This window comes from Ovis canadensis, chromosome 1, assembly GCF_042477335.2.
Source record: "Ovis canadensis isolate MfBH-ARS-UI-01 breed Bighorn chromosome 1, ARS-UI_OviCan_v2, whole genome shotgun sequence".
NCBI lineage: Eukaryota > Metazoa > Chordata > Mammalia > Artiodactyla > Bovidae > Ovis > Ovis canadensis.
Window position 1 is genome coordinate 29,024,771 of NC_091245.1, and position 13,308 is coordinate 29,038,078.

A 13,308-nucleotide genomic window follows, 5' to 3' on the forward strand; every position below is an offset into this window, starting at 1 on the left:
AATCCACAAACATTAAAGGCTGGAAAGGGTGTGGAGAAACGGGAACCCTCCTACACTGTAGGTGGGAATGTAAATTGGTATAGCCACTTGGGGATTCCTTAAAAAACTAAAACTAGAGCTACCATATGACCTTCTAATCCCACTCCTGGGCACATATCTGGAGAATAACATGATCCAAAAAGATATATGCACCCCAGTGTTCACTGCAGCACTCTTTACAACAGTCAAGACATGGAAGCAACCTAAATGTTCATCGACAGAGGAATGGATAAAGACGATGTTGTACATACATAAATGGAACATTACTGAGCCATTAAAAAGAATGAAATAGTGCCATTTGCAGCAATATGGATGGACCTAGAGACTTACTTATTGAGTGAAGTAAGTCAGAAAGAGAAGAAATATCATATGACATCCCTTATATGTAGAATCTAAAATGAAATGATACAAATGGACTTACAAGAGAGACTCAAGAGACTGAAAATGAGCTTATGGTTGCCCAAAGAGAAGGGGGAGGGGAAGGGAGAATTAGGGAGCTTGGGGTGGACATGTACACACTGCTATAGTTAGAATGGATTACCAACAAGGACCCACTGTATACACGGGGAATGCTGCTCAATGCTGAGGCAGCCTGGATGGAAGGGGAGTTTGGGGGAGAATGGATGCGTGCACATGTATGGCTGAGTCTCTTCGCTGCTCACCTGACCCTAGCACAACCCCGTTTGTTAATCGGTTAGTCCTCAGTACAAAGTAAAAAGTGAAAAAAAAAAGTGAGAAAGTCAAAGTGTAGGATAAATATCCATGTGGACACTGGCTCAGTCGCGACACTCAACCCTGGGACATGGGGCAGAAAGACTGCAAGGCAGTCTGCAAAATCTGATGACTGTAGGGCATGACCAAAAGGGCGACTGCGATGCTGTCTTGGGGAGAAGAGATGCCACAAGCCTCGCACAAAGAGGGGTTTTTGTTCCATTTACCGCTTCCCAAACTCTCAAAAATATACCTTTGCTTCTTTCTCCTCTGCCCCTCAAAAGTATTTTCCATTCAGCTCCTGTTTCAAAGTAAAAGAGCTTGAGCCTTCAACAAATCTGTAATTCATACCTTCCTAATCAAAGGTAAGAATGACTACAACCAAATAAAGAAATTTGCTTTCCTTATCATGCCTAGCCATAATCAACTACGAAGAGTAATGATTTTGACAGTGAGGAGATGAGAAGAAAGTAATTTTGGTGCAGAATACCTCTAGGGCAGTGTGATCTTCGTGAAATGTTTCAACCAGCATTTTTAAAAAAATGAAATACAGTGGAAAACATTAGAATGAAGCACAAAATAAAAGGTAAGCACTGTTGTAAGAATCTTTTATTTGTTACTCACACACACACACCCCTCTACATTCTGAGTCTAATGTACTACATATCATAGTCTAAAAAGTTTGAAAGTTACAGTTCTAAAAGTAGGGCCCTTGTCTCTGAAGAGAACCCTATGTAAAAACAAAAGCCCAGCAGAAGACAGCAGACAAGTTCGGAGACTGGATCTGCAGCTTTCCCTGAGGTCTGAAGTGAAGTGAAGTGAGGTCGCTCAGTCGTGTCCGCCTCTTTGCAACCCGGTGGACTGTAGCCTACCATGGGATGGGATTCTCCAGGCAAGAATGCTGGAATGGGTTACCATTTCCTTCTCCAGGAGATCTTCTTGACCCAGGGATCGAACCCAGGTCTCCCGCATTGGAGGCAGACACTTTAACCTCTGAGCCACCAGGGAAGCCCCTCCCTGAAGCCCCTATTCCACTGCTAATGCCCTGCAGTGAGATCACATCAGGTCCCAGCTCTGCCACTAAGACATGTGTAAGATCTGAGGTAAGCCACTGCACTACCAAGCCCCTTTCGTGTGTAAGACAGGGCCAAAACATCTCCACTTTACTTTACAAGATAGACTTGAAGTTCAAAAAAAAAAAAAAAGGTATGAAATCACTGTGTAGACTAGGGAACACTGTACTGTTGTTTTATTTTAAACTACACAACCAGAGTGATTAAAAAAAAAAAAAAAGCTATGCTATGAATACCAAAGATATACCCATAATCATGGTTACCCTAATGTGCGGTTAGATAAGCCAAACAGTAGAAGCTATGGAAACAGTAGAAAATTCTTTCTTTAAGTAAGGTAGTTGGGAAGTGAACCCAAATAATAAAGCTATCCACAGGTATATATAGGTATCAAATAACATACATGAGAAAGTAGGCACAAAGAGGACAAAGTGAAGAAAAAAAATCACTGGTTCTGAAGGGTAAGACATTCTAAGAGGTAAACTGAATTGAGATTTGAAGAAAGGAAGAGCAAAGCTTGTTTTCTCTCATATCTTAAATTGCTTCCCCAAGACCCAAAGATGCATCAGTCGTTATCCTTCAAACCTAGTTCAGAAATACTTCCTCCAGAAAACCTGTACACCTAAGCCCCTACCTTTAAATGTCCCCAGCCCTTAGTGTTTATACACCTCATCTGACACAGAACTAATAATACAAGGCAATGAGAACATATCACCCAACATGAAGTCAGAAAAGGCAGCCTAATGAAAAACAAGCATATGTTTTATTTTTCTTCCTTGAAGCCTAAAAAAGACCTGTTAGTTTAAAACTATGCACCCAGCCTCGTAGCAGGAATCCACTGGTCCCAGCTCTATCTTCTTAAGCCTCTAGTCGATAAGTAACTTCTTATTTACACAAGTAACTTAACTACAGGTCACTTTCAGGAGCTACAAATTATGTAAGGATACAAACCTATAGTATTGAACAGAATTCCAATATCCTAAATAATCTGATTAATACCAGAGGTATATCCTACAGGTTTAATATACCTTCTCTGTTACAATAAAATTAACACTTATAAATGAATTAAGTCTGTCTTCCTAGTCTCTCTTAGACTGTAAGTGCCTGACCGTGAGAACAGTACCATTATTTTGACTTCCAACAAGTTTTTCGTTAGTCAATGTGAAATGTAAGAAACAAACAGAAAAAGCTAGGCGGGGGAGAAGACAGGACCTCTACTTCCACCCGACCCATATATTGCCTACCTCTTGCAGCGTCAACAAAGTATTAAGAATAGCTGGTAGTGTGGTCTGGACTACGCCAAATCTATCTTCTGTAAATGATGCTGCTACTAAGTGAGACAGACCTCGAGGGGAAAAGAAGAAACAAGTTAAAAGTGAATCAAAATTAGGCAAATCCACTTGCAATACCTCTATTTGAGGATGAATTAATATTCTGAATGTATAAAAGTCTAAATAAAAAAGGGAGTAATAGAATAGAAAAAGAGGCAAAAGGGATGGAAAAGGTACTCAACTGCAATAGTCTTAAATAAGATGAATCTGACTTATGTTCTAATAGAAAAAAGTTCTTTTAAATAATACTCTGTTTGGCAGTGATAAAGGCTAAGAAAACAAAGCCTGATAAGGGGGCAAAGTAAGGACACTTTTCATAGGGTGGTCAGGAAAGGCCTCTCTGAGGAAGTATCATTTAAACATTGAGAAGGTGCTATCTGTAAGATGAAAAGAAATAGTTCTTTAACAACTAAAACTAAGCTAAATATGTTTAAATATATTAAGCAAGTTACATCAACATAAGGTGATGGTTAAAAAACAATCTATTAATTGCAATTTTTTTGAAGTAGAGAAAGAGATGCCAAGAACCCCAGGCTCAATTTCTCCTCTTATATACAAGGAAAATCTCTAAATTAAACTAAACCTAAATAAAAATTTATCTATATAATACAAACACATAAAATGTATCTGAAAACTCAAAGATTGAGATCAAAGTCCAGAACTGATCTTTCATTAAATATCTCAATATAAAATAAATCATTATTGCAGCTCACTGAGACTACTTACCTTCTAATGCCCAAATATGCATTTGGGCATCTGAAAACACAGCCTGAATGGAGGCCTCTGGGTGCTAAAAGACGACAAAAACATTTAACTCAGTTGCCCAGAAATTATCATTTCATCCAATCAATCATGTAGACTAAAATAATAAAGAATTCACAGCTGCCTCTTTAGAGCTAAGACCTGAAATTCTTACACATTATGATTTAACTGCAATAAAGCAATCTGCTACAACTTACTGTGTGACCCCGGCCAAGTATCTAAATCTCTATGTGCCTCAGTTTCTCACTTAAAATAAGTTATATTCCCTCAAACCACCTCAGAGGATTAACATAGACATCATTCAAGAGAATGGTTACATGCATGCTCAGTTATTCAGTCATGTCCAACTCTTTGCGACTCCAAGGAGTGTAGCCCACCAGGCTCCTCTGTCCATAGGATTTTCTAGGCAAGAATACTGGAGTGGGTTGCCATTTCCTTCTCCAAGGGATTGAACCCACCTCTCCTGCATTGCAGGCAGATTCTATACTGCTGAGCCCCCAAGGAAGCCCAAAGAGAATGGTTACGAATGCTTTAAAAAAAAAAAAAAAGTACTGCCTAAGTTAAGTACATACTACCTCTCCTAAAGTGTCTACCCTCAACCCCACTACAAAGAAAAACCACCCAACAGTCTTTAATACAGCAAGGTATTGTGATGTTGAACAACAACTGGCCTGGGTAAGTGGCTATCGTAATACAGCCAATGAAGCCCATTCACAACAATAGCATGTTACATTTCCCAACGTTAAGCAGTGGTGTCTACAACTCCTTATCACACAGCAGATCCACCTGCAAAATCAGAATCTAAGGAAGCATTCACTTCCAAGGAAAAAGGAGATCTCATTCAGCTTCTGCTCTGCCCCTTACTGGCTACATGCCCTCAGGCTAGCTACTTGACCCCTCTGAGCCTCCAGCTTCCTTCTCTGTAAAACAAGGCCAAAAAGACACCTCACAGGAAAGCTGTCAGAATTAAATGAGGGGACAGTTTTTCTAGTAGTCGTGTACAGATGTCAGAGCTAGACCATAAAGAAGGCTGAGCACCAAAGAATTGATGCTTTTGAAATTGTGGCACTGGAGAAGACTCTTGAGAATCTCTTAGATAGCAAGCAGATCAAACCAGTCAATCCTAAAGGAAATCAACCCTGAATATTCACTGGAAGGACTGATGTTGAAGCTCCAATACTTTGGCCACCTGATGCGAAGAGTCAACTCACTGGTAAAGACTCTGATGCTGGGAAAGATTGAGGGCAGGAGAAGTGTGTGACAGAGTAAGAGATGGTTGGATGGCATCACCAACTCAATGGATGAATTTGAGCAAACTCTGGAAGAAAGTGAAGGACACGGAAGCCTGGCATGCTGCAATCCATTGGGGTGGCAAAGAGTCGGACACAACTTAGCAAGTGAAAAGAGCACGGCACACAAAAGACAAAAGCTAAGTTTTCTTCCCTTCCTTCTGAAACAAAGCTCTGAAGTAAAACTTCAGACAACTCCTCTTTCTCTTGGTAGAAGATGAGACACCTTTCTCAGGGGTCGGATGGTTTTCCCAGGGCTCTAATGGAGAGCCTACAGATTATTTCTGGCAAACATTCTTGCTAGTTGCATGGATATTCCCTGCTACCACAGTGAAAAGTTTCAAGAACTTGAAAGGATTCTTTGCTGTATGTATCTATATTCTACCAGAGTTACTCAGATCTCTCCCCCCACCAGAGCAGGATCCTCAAAGAATAAAATGAGTAATGTATGCCAATACAGACTTCACTTCAAGGCATTAATACAAGTGCACTATCAGTTAATAATGCAGAATCTGCAAAAACAGAGAAGCTAGATTAAAATAATTAAAACAAAAATTCTTTCCCCTACACATGGGCAAAGGTTTTCCTCATCGAAGGATTAACTGACACACAACAGCTGTAGCAGTGAAAACAGAAATGAATCTTTAGCTTCTACCTCTGAGATTTACTCTCCTACAGCAGCTGGGGCAGCTGACAGACAAGCTGGAAAGTCATTTACTTTGTGGCCTAAATTACAACTTTAATCCAACACCAGTTTAACACCTGCAGTCTAACCCAGTTATCTCTCTTCTGAAAACCAAACTGGCCACAACGATGTCAGCAGGACAATGAGCCATGAAGGATCGCCACAGATTTGCTCAATTTGCAGGAAGGGGCCACATCTTGGCACAAAGCTGCCTGCAGCCAAGAGACCCAGAAGGCCACCGAGCCCAGCCTCAGGAAGTCACTGATGGGAGATGCCTGTCTAGGTCAGGTACTATTTAAAGGGAGGTTTAGTGAAGCATGATGCCAAGCTGTTTGGCGTGCTAGGATCAAGCTAAATATTGAAAAGTCTAATCTTATTTGCTACTTCATTTCTTATTTTGTTTTCTCTCCCCCCACTCCCAATGTTATAACTACATACTCTTACCTTACTGAAAAAATACATTATCAGCACTCGTTTTGATAAGAAATTCTTAACCTGAGATGGAAAAAAAGGGAAGAATTATCACATGAACAGTTCGATGCTACTCAAATATAATATTACACATTTCCAGGTTCTTCCAGACACTAACTTAAATGAAACACATCACACTTTACAAAGAAAGGTAAGGTAAGCCACGTAAGTAAATACCTTTGTACTATAAATTGGGTAACCAAGACAGGCCATCTAATCTAAACTGCACTCCCATGTACACATGTCTAGCCTTCAAATTAGAGCCCTGTCATAATCAAAAAGTAGTTCTGGTGATATTTCCTAAAACCATATTCTTTCTCAATTCTCTACAACTGTCCTACCCTTTAACCTCTTAATATTAATGCCAAAAAAGAGCATGTTTCCTCTATCAAAAAAAAAAAACAAAAAACAGCTCTTAAGACAGAAGTAGTTTTCTACTAGTTGACATTTACAAGGAAAATAATTTTCTCAGTATTAAGTTAAAAGCTACATAACCCAACTGACTTGAAAGTAAATTCATGACATAGTAGTACTTACACACATAGAGCCATAGGTGCTGCTGGAGTTTTGTAAAATGCCTTCAGTTCTGCCCTCTCTATTAACTGAGCATTCATCAACAAACATGTTGTTATTTCTCCCACCTTAAAAAATAAAACCCTTCCCTGACCTCTCAACTTCCCCCAGCTATTCGCCCATTTCTCTGGTCCCCTTACAGTCAATCTCCTTGAAAGATGTAGCTTCTCTGTGTCTTCCAATTCCTCTCCCAGTCTCTCTGGGACCCACGCCAGTCAGGTATTCCTTGCTACTACTCCACCCAATAGCTCTCGTCAAGGACTCAATGACCTCCATATTCCTGGCACACCAGTTCATTTTTAGTTTGAACCTCATGCTTCTTTTCAGATATAGCAGCATCTTTTCTTTTCAGCAGCATCTGACACTTCTGTCTGAAACACCCTTTTCTTGGTTCTTTCTCACCTTAATGGTGCTCGGTCTCCGTTGCTATTCCTCCTCATCTCCCAGACTTTGTCACCAAAGGGTTCCAGTTCTTGCATCTCTTTTCTTCTATATCTACACTCTCCAATAATTTGCATGGAGTCTCATGGCTTTCACGCTCTGATGACTTCCAGAATTTCAATTCTAACCTGGACTTTCCCTAGACTCCAGATACATGTCTAATATCTTATTCAGTATTTTCACTGGATTGTCTAGTATCTCAAAATTGCTATGTCTAAAATCAGACTCATGATTCCCTACCTCGTCTCTATCAAATCTCTTTTCCAGAATCATCAGAAAGTTGCAACTCAATAAACTGCAACTACATTGTTTCAGATCCTCGGGCCAAAGCTTCAGAATCAACACTGGTTCTTTCACACCACAACTAAACCATAAGCAAATCCTATCATACCTATCTTCAAAATACACCCCAACTTTGATCACATTTTACAGTCTCCATCACCATCACTCAGGTCATTGATACCATCATCCAGATCCCATTACCAGGTCACCAGATTACTCTAACAGCTTTACTACTATCTCTCTGCTTCCACTCCTGCCCCCTGAGGATCTAGTCTCAACACAGCAGTACTTTCAAAATGTAAGGTTACATCATGTCATTCTTGTGGGTAAAACCATGCAGTAGTCATCCATGTCATTCAGAGAAAATTTCAGTCTTTAAAACAGCTAATGAGCCTGACAAACTGTTCCAGGTGCCTGCTACCTCATCTCACCACGCAGAACTATAATACACGTGCTTGCTCAGCTATCTGCCCTCAGTTCAGTTCATTCAGTTGCTCAGTCGTGTCCAGCTCTTTGCGATCCCATGAATCGCAGCATGCCAGGCCTCCCTGTCCATCACCAACTCCTGGAGTCTACCAAAACCCGTGTCCATTGAGTCAGTGATGCCATCCAGCCATTTCATCCTCTGTCGTCCCCTTCTCCTCCTGCCCTCAATCCCTCCTAGCATCAGGGTCTTTTCCAATGAATCAACTCTTCACATGAGGTGGCCAAAGTATTGCAGTTTTAGCTTCAGCATCAGTCCTTCCAATGAACACCCAGGACTGATCTCCTTTAGGATGGACTGGTTGGATCTCCTTACAGTCCAAGGGACTCTCAAGAGTCTCCTCCAACACCACAGTTCAAAAGCATCAATTCTTCGGCGCTTAGCCTTCTTCACAGTCCAACTCTCACATCCATACATGACCACTGGAAAAACCATAGCCTTGACTAGGCGGACCTTTGTTGGCAAAGCGATGTCTCTGCTTTTCAATATGCTATCTAGGTTGGTCATCTTTCCTTCCAAGGAGTAAGCATCTTTTAATTCCATGGCTGCAATCACCATCTGCAGTGATTTTGGAGCCCAGAAAAATAAAGTCTGACACTGTTTCCACTGTTTCCCCATCTATTTCCCATGAAGTGATGGGACCAGATGCCATGATCTTAGTTTTCTGAATGTTGAGCTTTAAGCCAAGTTTTTCACTCTCCTCCTTCACTTTCATCAAGAAGCTTTTTAGTTCCTCTTCACTTTCTGCCATAAGGGTGGTGTCGTCTGCATATCTGTGGTTATTGATATTTCTCCCAGCAATGTAAACATACAGTCAGGGACTTTTGTTTGCTGTTTTCCCAGTATCTAAAAACACACCCAATGTATATGAAGAAATCAATAAATACCTCTTAAATGAAAAAATTCATAGATCAAAGGCATTGATTGCATTAGGTTAAGCCATATGAACTTGTAATTTGTATAACTCAAAACCAAATACTAATAACTTCATATGGGTCAATTTAATATATGAAGCATCCCCAAAGTTCTATTTATTCCTGATGGCTTACTTATGTGAGATCCTTGATGTTCTCAATGCTATATGTAAATATAAATCCTATGCCCATATCATCCTACCTGTTCACGTTTATTCTGGATCCATGAGTAAATCACACTGGGCTGTCTCACTGTCTTACCCTCAGCACTAACAGAGGTAGATGGAGAAGGGTTAGAAAATTCAGTCATTTGCTGATCTACAAAAAAAAAAAAAAAAAGAACCAAGAAGGCAAAAACTTAGGCTATATGATTCTCTGCAGCTATGACATTTCAAATTTTAGAAAATAAACAGTCCTCACCAGAAGCTGAAGTCCATAATCTTGGCCCTCTTCTTGTGAGCTGAGGACTTTGAGGTGACCCATAGCTTGTGTTTACATCAAAAATTCCAGCCATCCGGTTCACTACACTAGAGCCAAATGGGGTGGCCAGGGGACTTGAAACATCAGGTGTAGATAACTTTGAGGAGAACAGTGATGTCTTAATTAATGATGGCATTGAAGTCCGAGGCATCTGGCTAGATTTGGGGGTCTGAAATGCAATTTCTTCTGTAAAAGAACAGATCCAGTGCTGAGAAGAGGCAATCTGATCGAAGTAGGCCAGAGAGGAGGTTCTCAAATTCTACACATCTCAATTCTTTGTTTAACTCATTTAACCAAGACTCAGTAGATTGTTTCCACCTAGGTTTACAATTTCAACACCCAGATTTTACTACTCCAACTTGGTGACCACTTAAGGAGCTTATACATCTTCTTCTGTCAGACTGGTTCAGCCTCTCTCGGTTTTTTACCCTAAACAGATATCTTCATCTTCAAGGTAAATTTCTCCAACTCTAAGCTGCACTGAATGAATTTATATTTTATATTTTATTTTTAAATGGCAACAACTTTATTGCATTAGTATATGCCCTGGGTTACTGTATATTCTTACTGTAACCATTACTTGGCTAAATCAAATCTATAGTGTGAAAATGTACAGAGCACTAACCTTATCTCATTTTCCGCAGAGTTCTTTAAAGTTAACAAAAGTCACACCAGTGATTAACTTGTCCAGGTATCTACACATCTGTTCTGTAAACAGCTTCTTCAAAAATTATCTTATAACTCTACCAATTATACAGTCTCTTATACCAATTATACAGATACAATAATATCCTTCTGCCATTCCAGCACAAAGCACAAAGACAATAAATTATACTAGTATTCTATCTTTTTAATAAAACTGGCATAAGACACTAAACATTTATAAGAACCAAATTTTTACTACATGACTTTTTAAGAGTAAATGACAATAAGAAATAGCTAAAGAATCAATTTAAAAATTAAAACTGGTGGGGTTTTTTGTTTTTTAATATATTTTTTTAAATTCTATTTATTTATTTGACTTCGCCAAGTCTTAGCTCCCACACTCAGGATCTTTGATCTTCATTGCAGCATGTGGGATCTACTTCCCCAACCAGGGATTGAACCCAGGTCCCCTGAATTAGGAGCACAGTCCTGGTCACCAGACCACCACGAAGTTCCAAGATCAGTGCTTTTAAGTTTTGTAATTATTCCTCAAAATAAAGGCAAATTCTGACTGATGGGATATGACAACCATTTAAAGAAATGACTAATCCATATTTGCTCAGCCCCAGGACCCCCACCTCAGAATTACAATGATCTTTCTAAAATGCTAATTTAATGAAACTATAACTATTCAAATCCTCTAATGGCTCCACATCTTTCAGGACCAACTTTAAACTCCTCCTTTCATTATCAAGCATCACCCTACTCCTTCAGACTTCCTTTTAATAGTTACACTGTCTTGTCATCGTTTGTGTGCCTCCCACTAAAAGGTCAGGCCCAAGAATGTTTCTGCATCTTTGACTCTCTGGTAGTGCTTGGTACGTGGCAGTCATTCAGTGAATACTTGTTGAATAAATAAATGCTAATCTGAATGTTGACAACATCTGAAACACAGTAGAATCTTTTAAAACATGACATCCATGAACTTATCTAAATCACTTTTCTTCTGCAATCTCTTTGTTTGTGGTCTATAAAGCCAGCAGAATAATGAAATCAAAGTCGGAGATATGTTTCCTTTGGCCCATATAGTGATTTTTTTACATATCAAGATTAGTTGTCAATGTTTAAAAAGTGATAGATTTCCCCCAAAACTTATTCAGCTATCTCTTTAAAAGAAAAAAAGAAAAAGACCAGAAGTTCAGATTGTTGTTGTTCAGTCACTCAGTCCTACTCTTTGCCCCACGGACTGCAGTACACCAGGCTTCCCTGTCCATCACCATCTCCCGGAGTTTGCTCAAACACATGACCATCGAGTCGGTGATGCCATCCAACCATCTCATCCTCTGTTGTCCCCCTCTCCTCCTGTCTTCAATCTTTCCAAGCATCAGGGTCTTTTCCAATGAGTCAGCTCTTCAAACCAGCTGGCCAAAGTATTGGAACTTCAGCATCAGTCCTTCCAATGAATATTCAGGATTGATTTCCTTTAGGACTGACTGGTTTGATCTCCATGCTGTCTAAGGGACTCTCAAGACTCTTCTCCAACATCACAGTTTGAAAGCATCAATTCTTCAGTGCTCAGCCTTCTTTATGGTTCAACTCTCACATCTATACACAACTACTGGAAAAACCATAGCTTTGACTATAAGGACCTTTGTCGGCAAAGTGATATCTCTGCTTTTTAACATGCTATGTTTGTCATAGCTTTTCTTCCAAGGAGCAAGTGTCTTTTAACTTTATGGCTACAGTCACTATCTGCAGTGATTCTGGAGCCCAAGAAAATAAAGTCTGTCACTGTTACCATTGTGTCCCCATCTATTTGCCATTAAGTGGGAGACGGTGATGGACAGGGAGGCCTGGCATGCTGCAATTCACAGGGTCGCAAAGAGTCGGACATGACTGAGTGACTGAATTGAACTGAACTGATGGGACTGGATGCCATGATCTTAGTTTTTTGAATGTTGAGTTTTAAGCCAGCTTTTTCACTCTCCTCTTTCACCTTCATCAAGAGGCTTTTTAGTTCCTCTTCACTTTCTGCCATAAGGGTGGTGTCATCAGCATATCTGAGGTTATTGATATTTCTCCTGGCAATCTTGATTCCAGCTTGTGCTTTATCCAGACTGGCATTTCACATGATATACTCTGCATATAAGTTAAATAAGCAGGATGACAATATACAGCTTTGACATACTCCTTTCCCAATTTGGAACCAGTCTGTTGTTCTTGGTTCTAACTGCTGCTTCTTGACCCACATCCAGATTTCTCAGGAGACAGGTAAGGTGGTCTGGTATTCCCAGCTCTTTAAGAATTTTCCACAGTTTGTTGTGATCCACACAGTCAAAGGCTTTAGAATAGTCACTGAAGCAGAAGTATATGTTTTTCTGGAATTCTCATGCTTTTTCTGTGATCCAGTAGATCTTGGCAATTTGATCTCTGGTTCCTCTGCCTTTTCTAAACCCAACTTGTTTATCTGAAAGTTCTCGATTCACATACTGTTAAAGCCTAGCTTGAAGGATCTTGAGTATTACCTTGCTAGCATGTGAAATGAGTGCAACTGTGCAATAGTTTGAACATTCTCTGGCATTCTTTCTTTGGGACTGGAATGAAAACTGACTTTTTCCAGTCCTGTGGCCACTACTGAGTTTTCCAAATTTGCTGGCATATTGAGTACAGCACTTTCACAGCATATTCTCTTAGGATTTGAAATAGCTCAGCTGGAATTCCATCACCTCCACTAGCTTTGTTCATAGTGATGTTTCCTAAGGCCCACTTGACTTTGTACTCCAGGATATCTGGCTCTAGATGAGTAATTACACCATCACGGTTATCTGGGCTGTTAAGATTTTTTTGTATAGTTCTTCTGTATATTCTTGCCCCCTTGTCTTAATATCTTTGCTTCTGTTAGGTCCATACCGCTTCTGTCTTTTATCATGCCCATCCTTGCATGAAATGTTCCCTTGATATCTGCAATTTTCCTGAAGAGATCTCTAGTCTTTCACATTCTACTGTTTTCCTGTATTTCTTTGCACTGTTGACTTAGGAAAGTTTTCTTACCTCTCTTTACTGTTCTATGGAACTCTGCATTCAGATGGGTATATCTTTCCTTTTCTCCTTTGCCTTTTGTTTCTCTTTTT

The 13,308-nt window shown here is 39.9% G+C and overlaps 1 protein-coding gene across 4 annotated transcripts in view; it reads right to left on the bottom strand.

Moving 5' to 3' along the window:
- The window catches only part of NDC1 (NDC1 transmembrane nucleoporin), a 57,558-nt gene that overhangs the window by 17,251 nt on the left and 26,999 nt on the right, over positions 1-13,308 (bottom strand). Inside the window, exons 12-16 of one of the 4 annotated variants that reach the window (XM_069592194.1) lie at positions 9,473-9,718; positions 9,255-9,370; positions 6,332-6,382; positions 3,878-3,941; positions 3,065-3,165 (exon numbers count right to left, since the gene is read on the bottom strand). In XM_069592194.1, coding sequence (XP_069448295.1) covers positions 3,065-3,165; positions 3,878-3,941; positions 6,332-6,382; positions 9,255-9,370; positions 9,473-9,718 — 578 coding nt within the window. The remainder of the gene's footprint in view (positions 1-3,064; positions 3,166-3,877; positions 3,942-6,331; positions 6,383-9,254; positions 9,371-9,472; positions 9,719-13,308) is intronic. The other 3 variants (XM_069592183.1, XM_069592213.1, XM_069592204.1) reach the window with 3 other exon arrangements.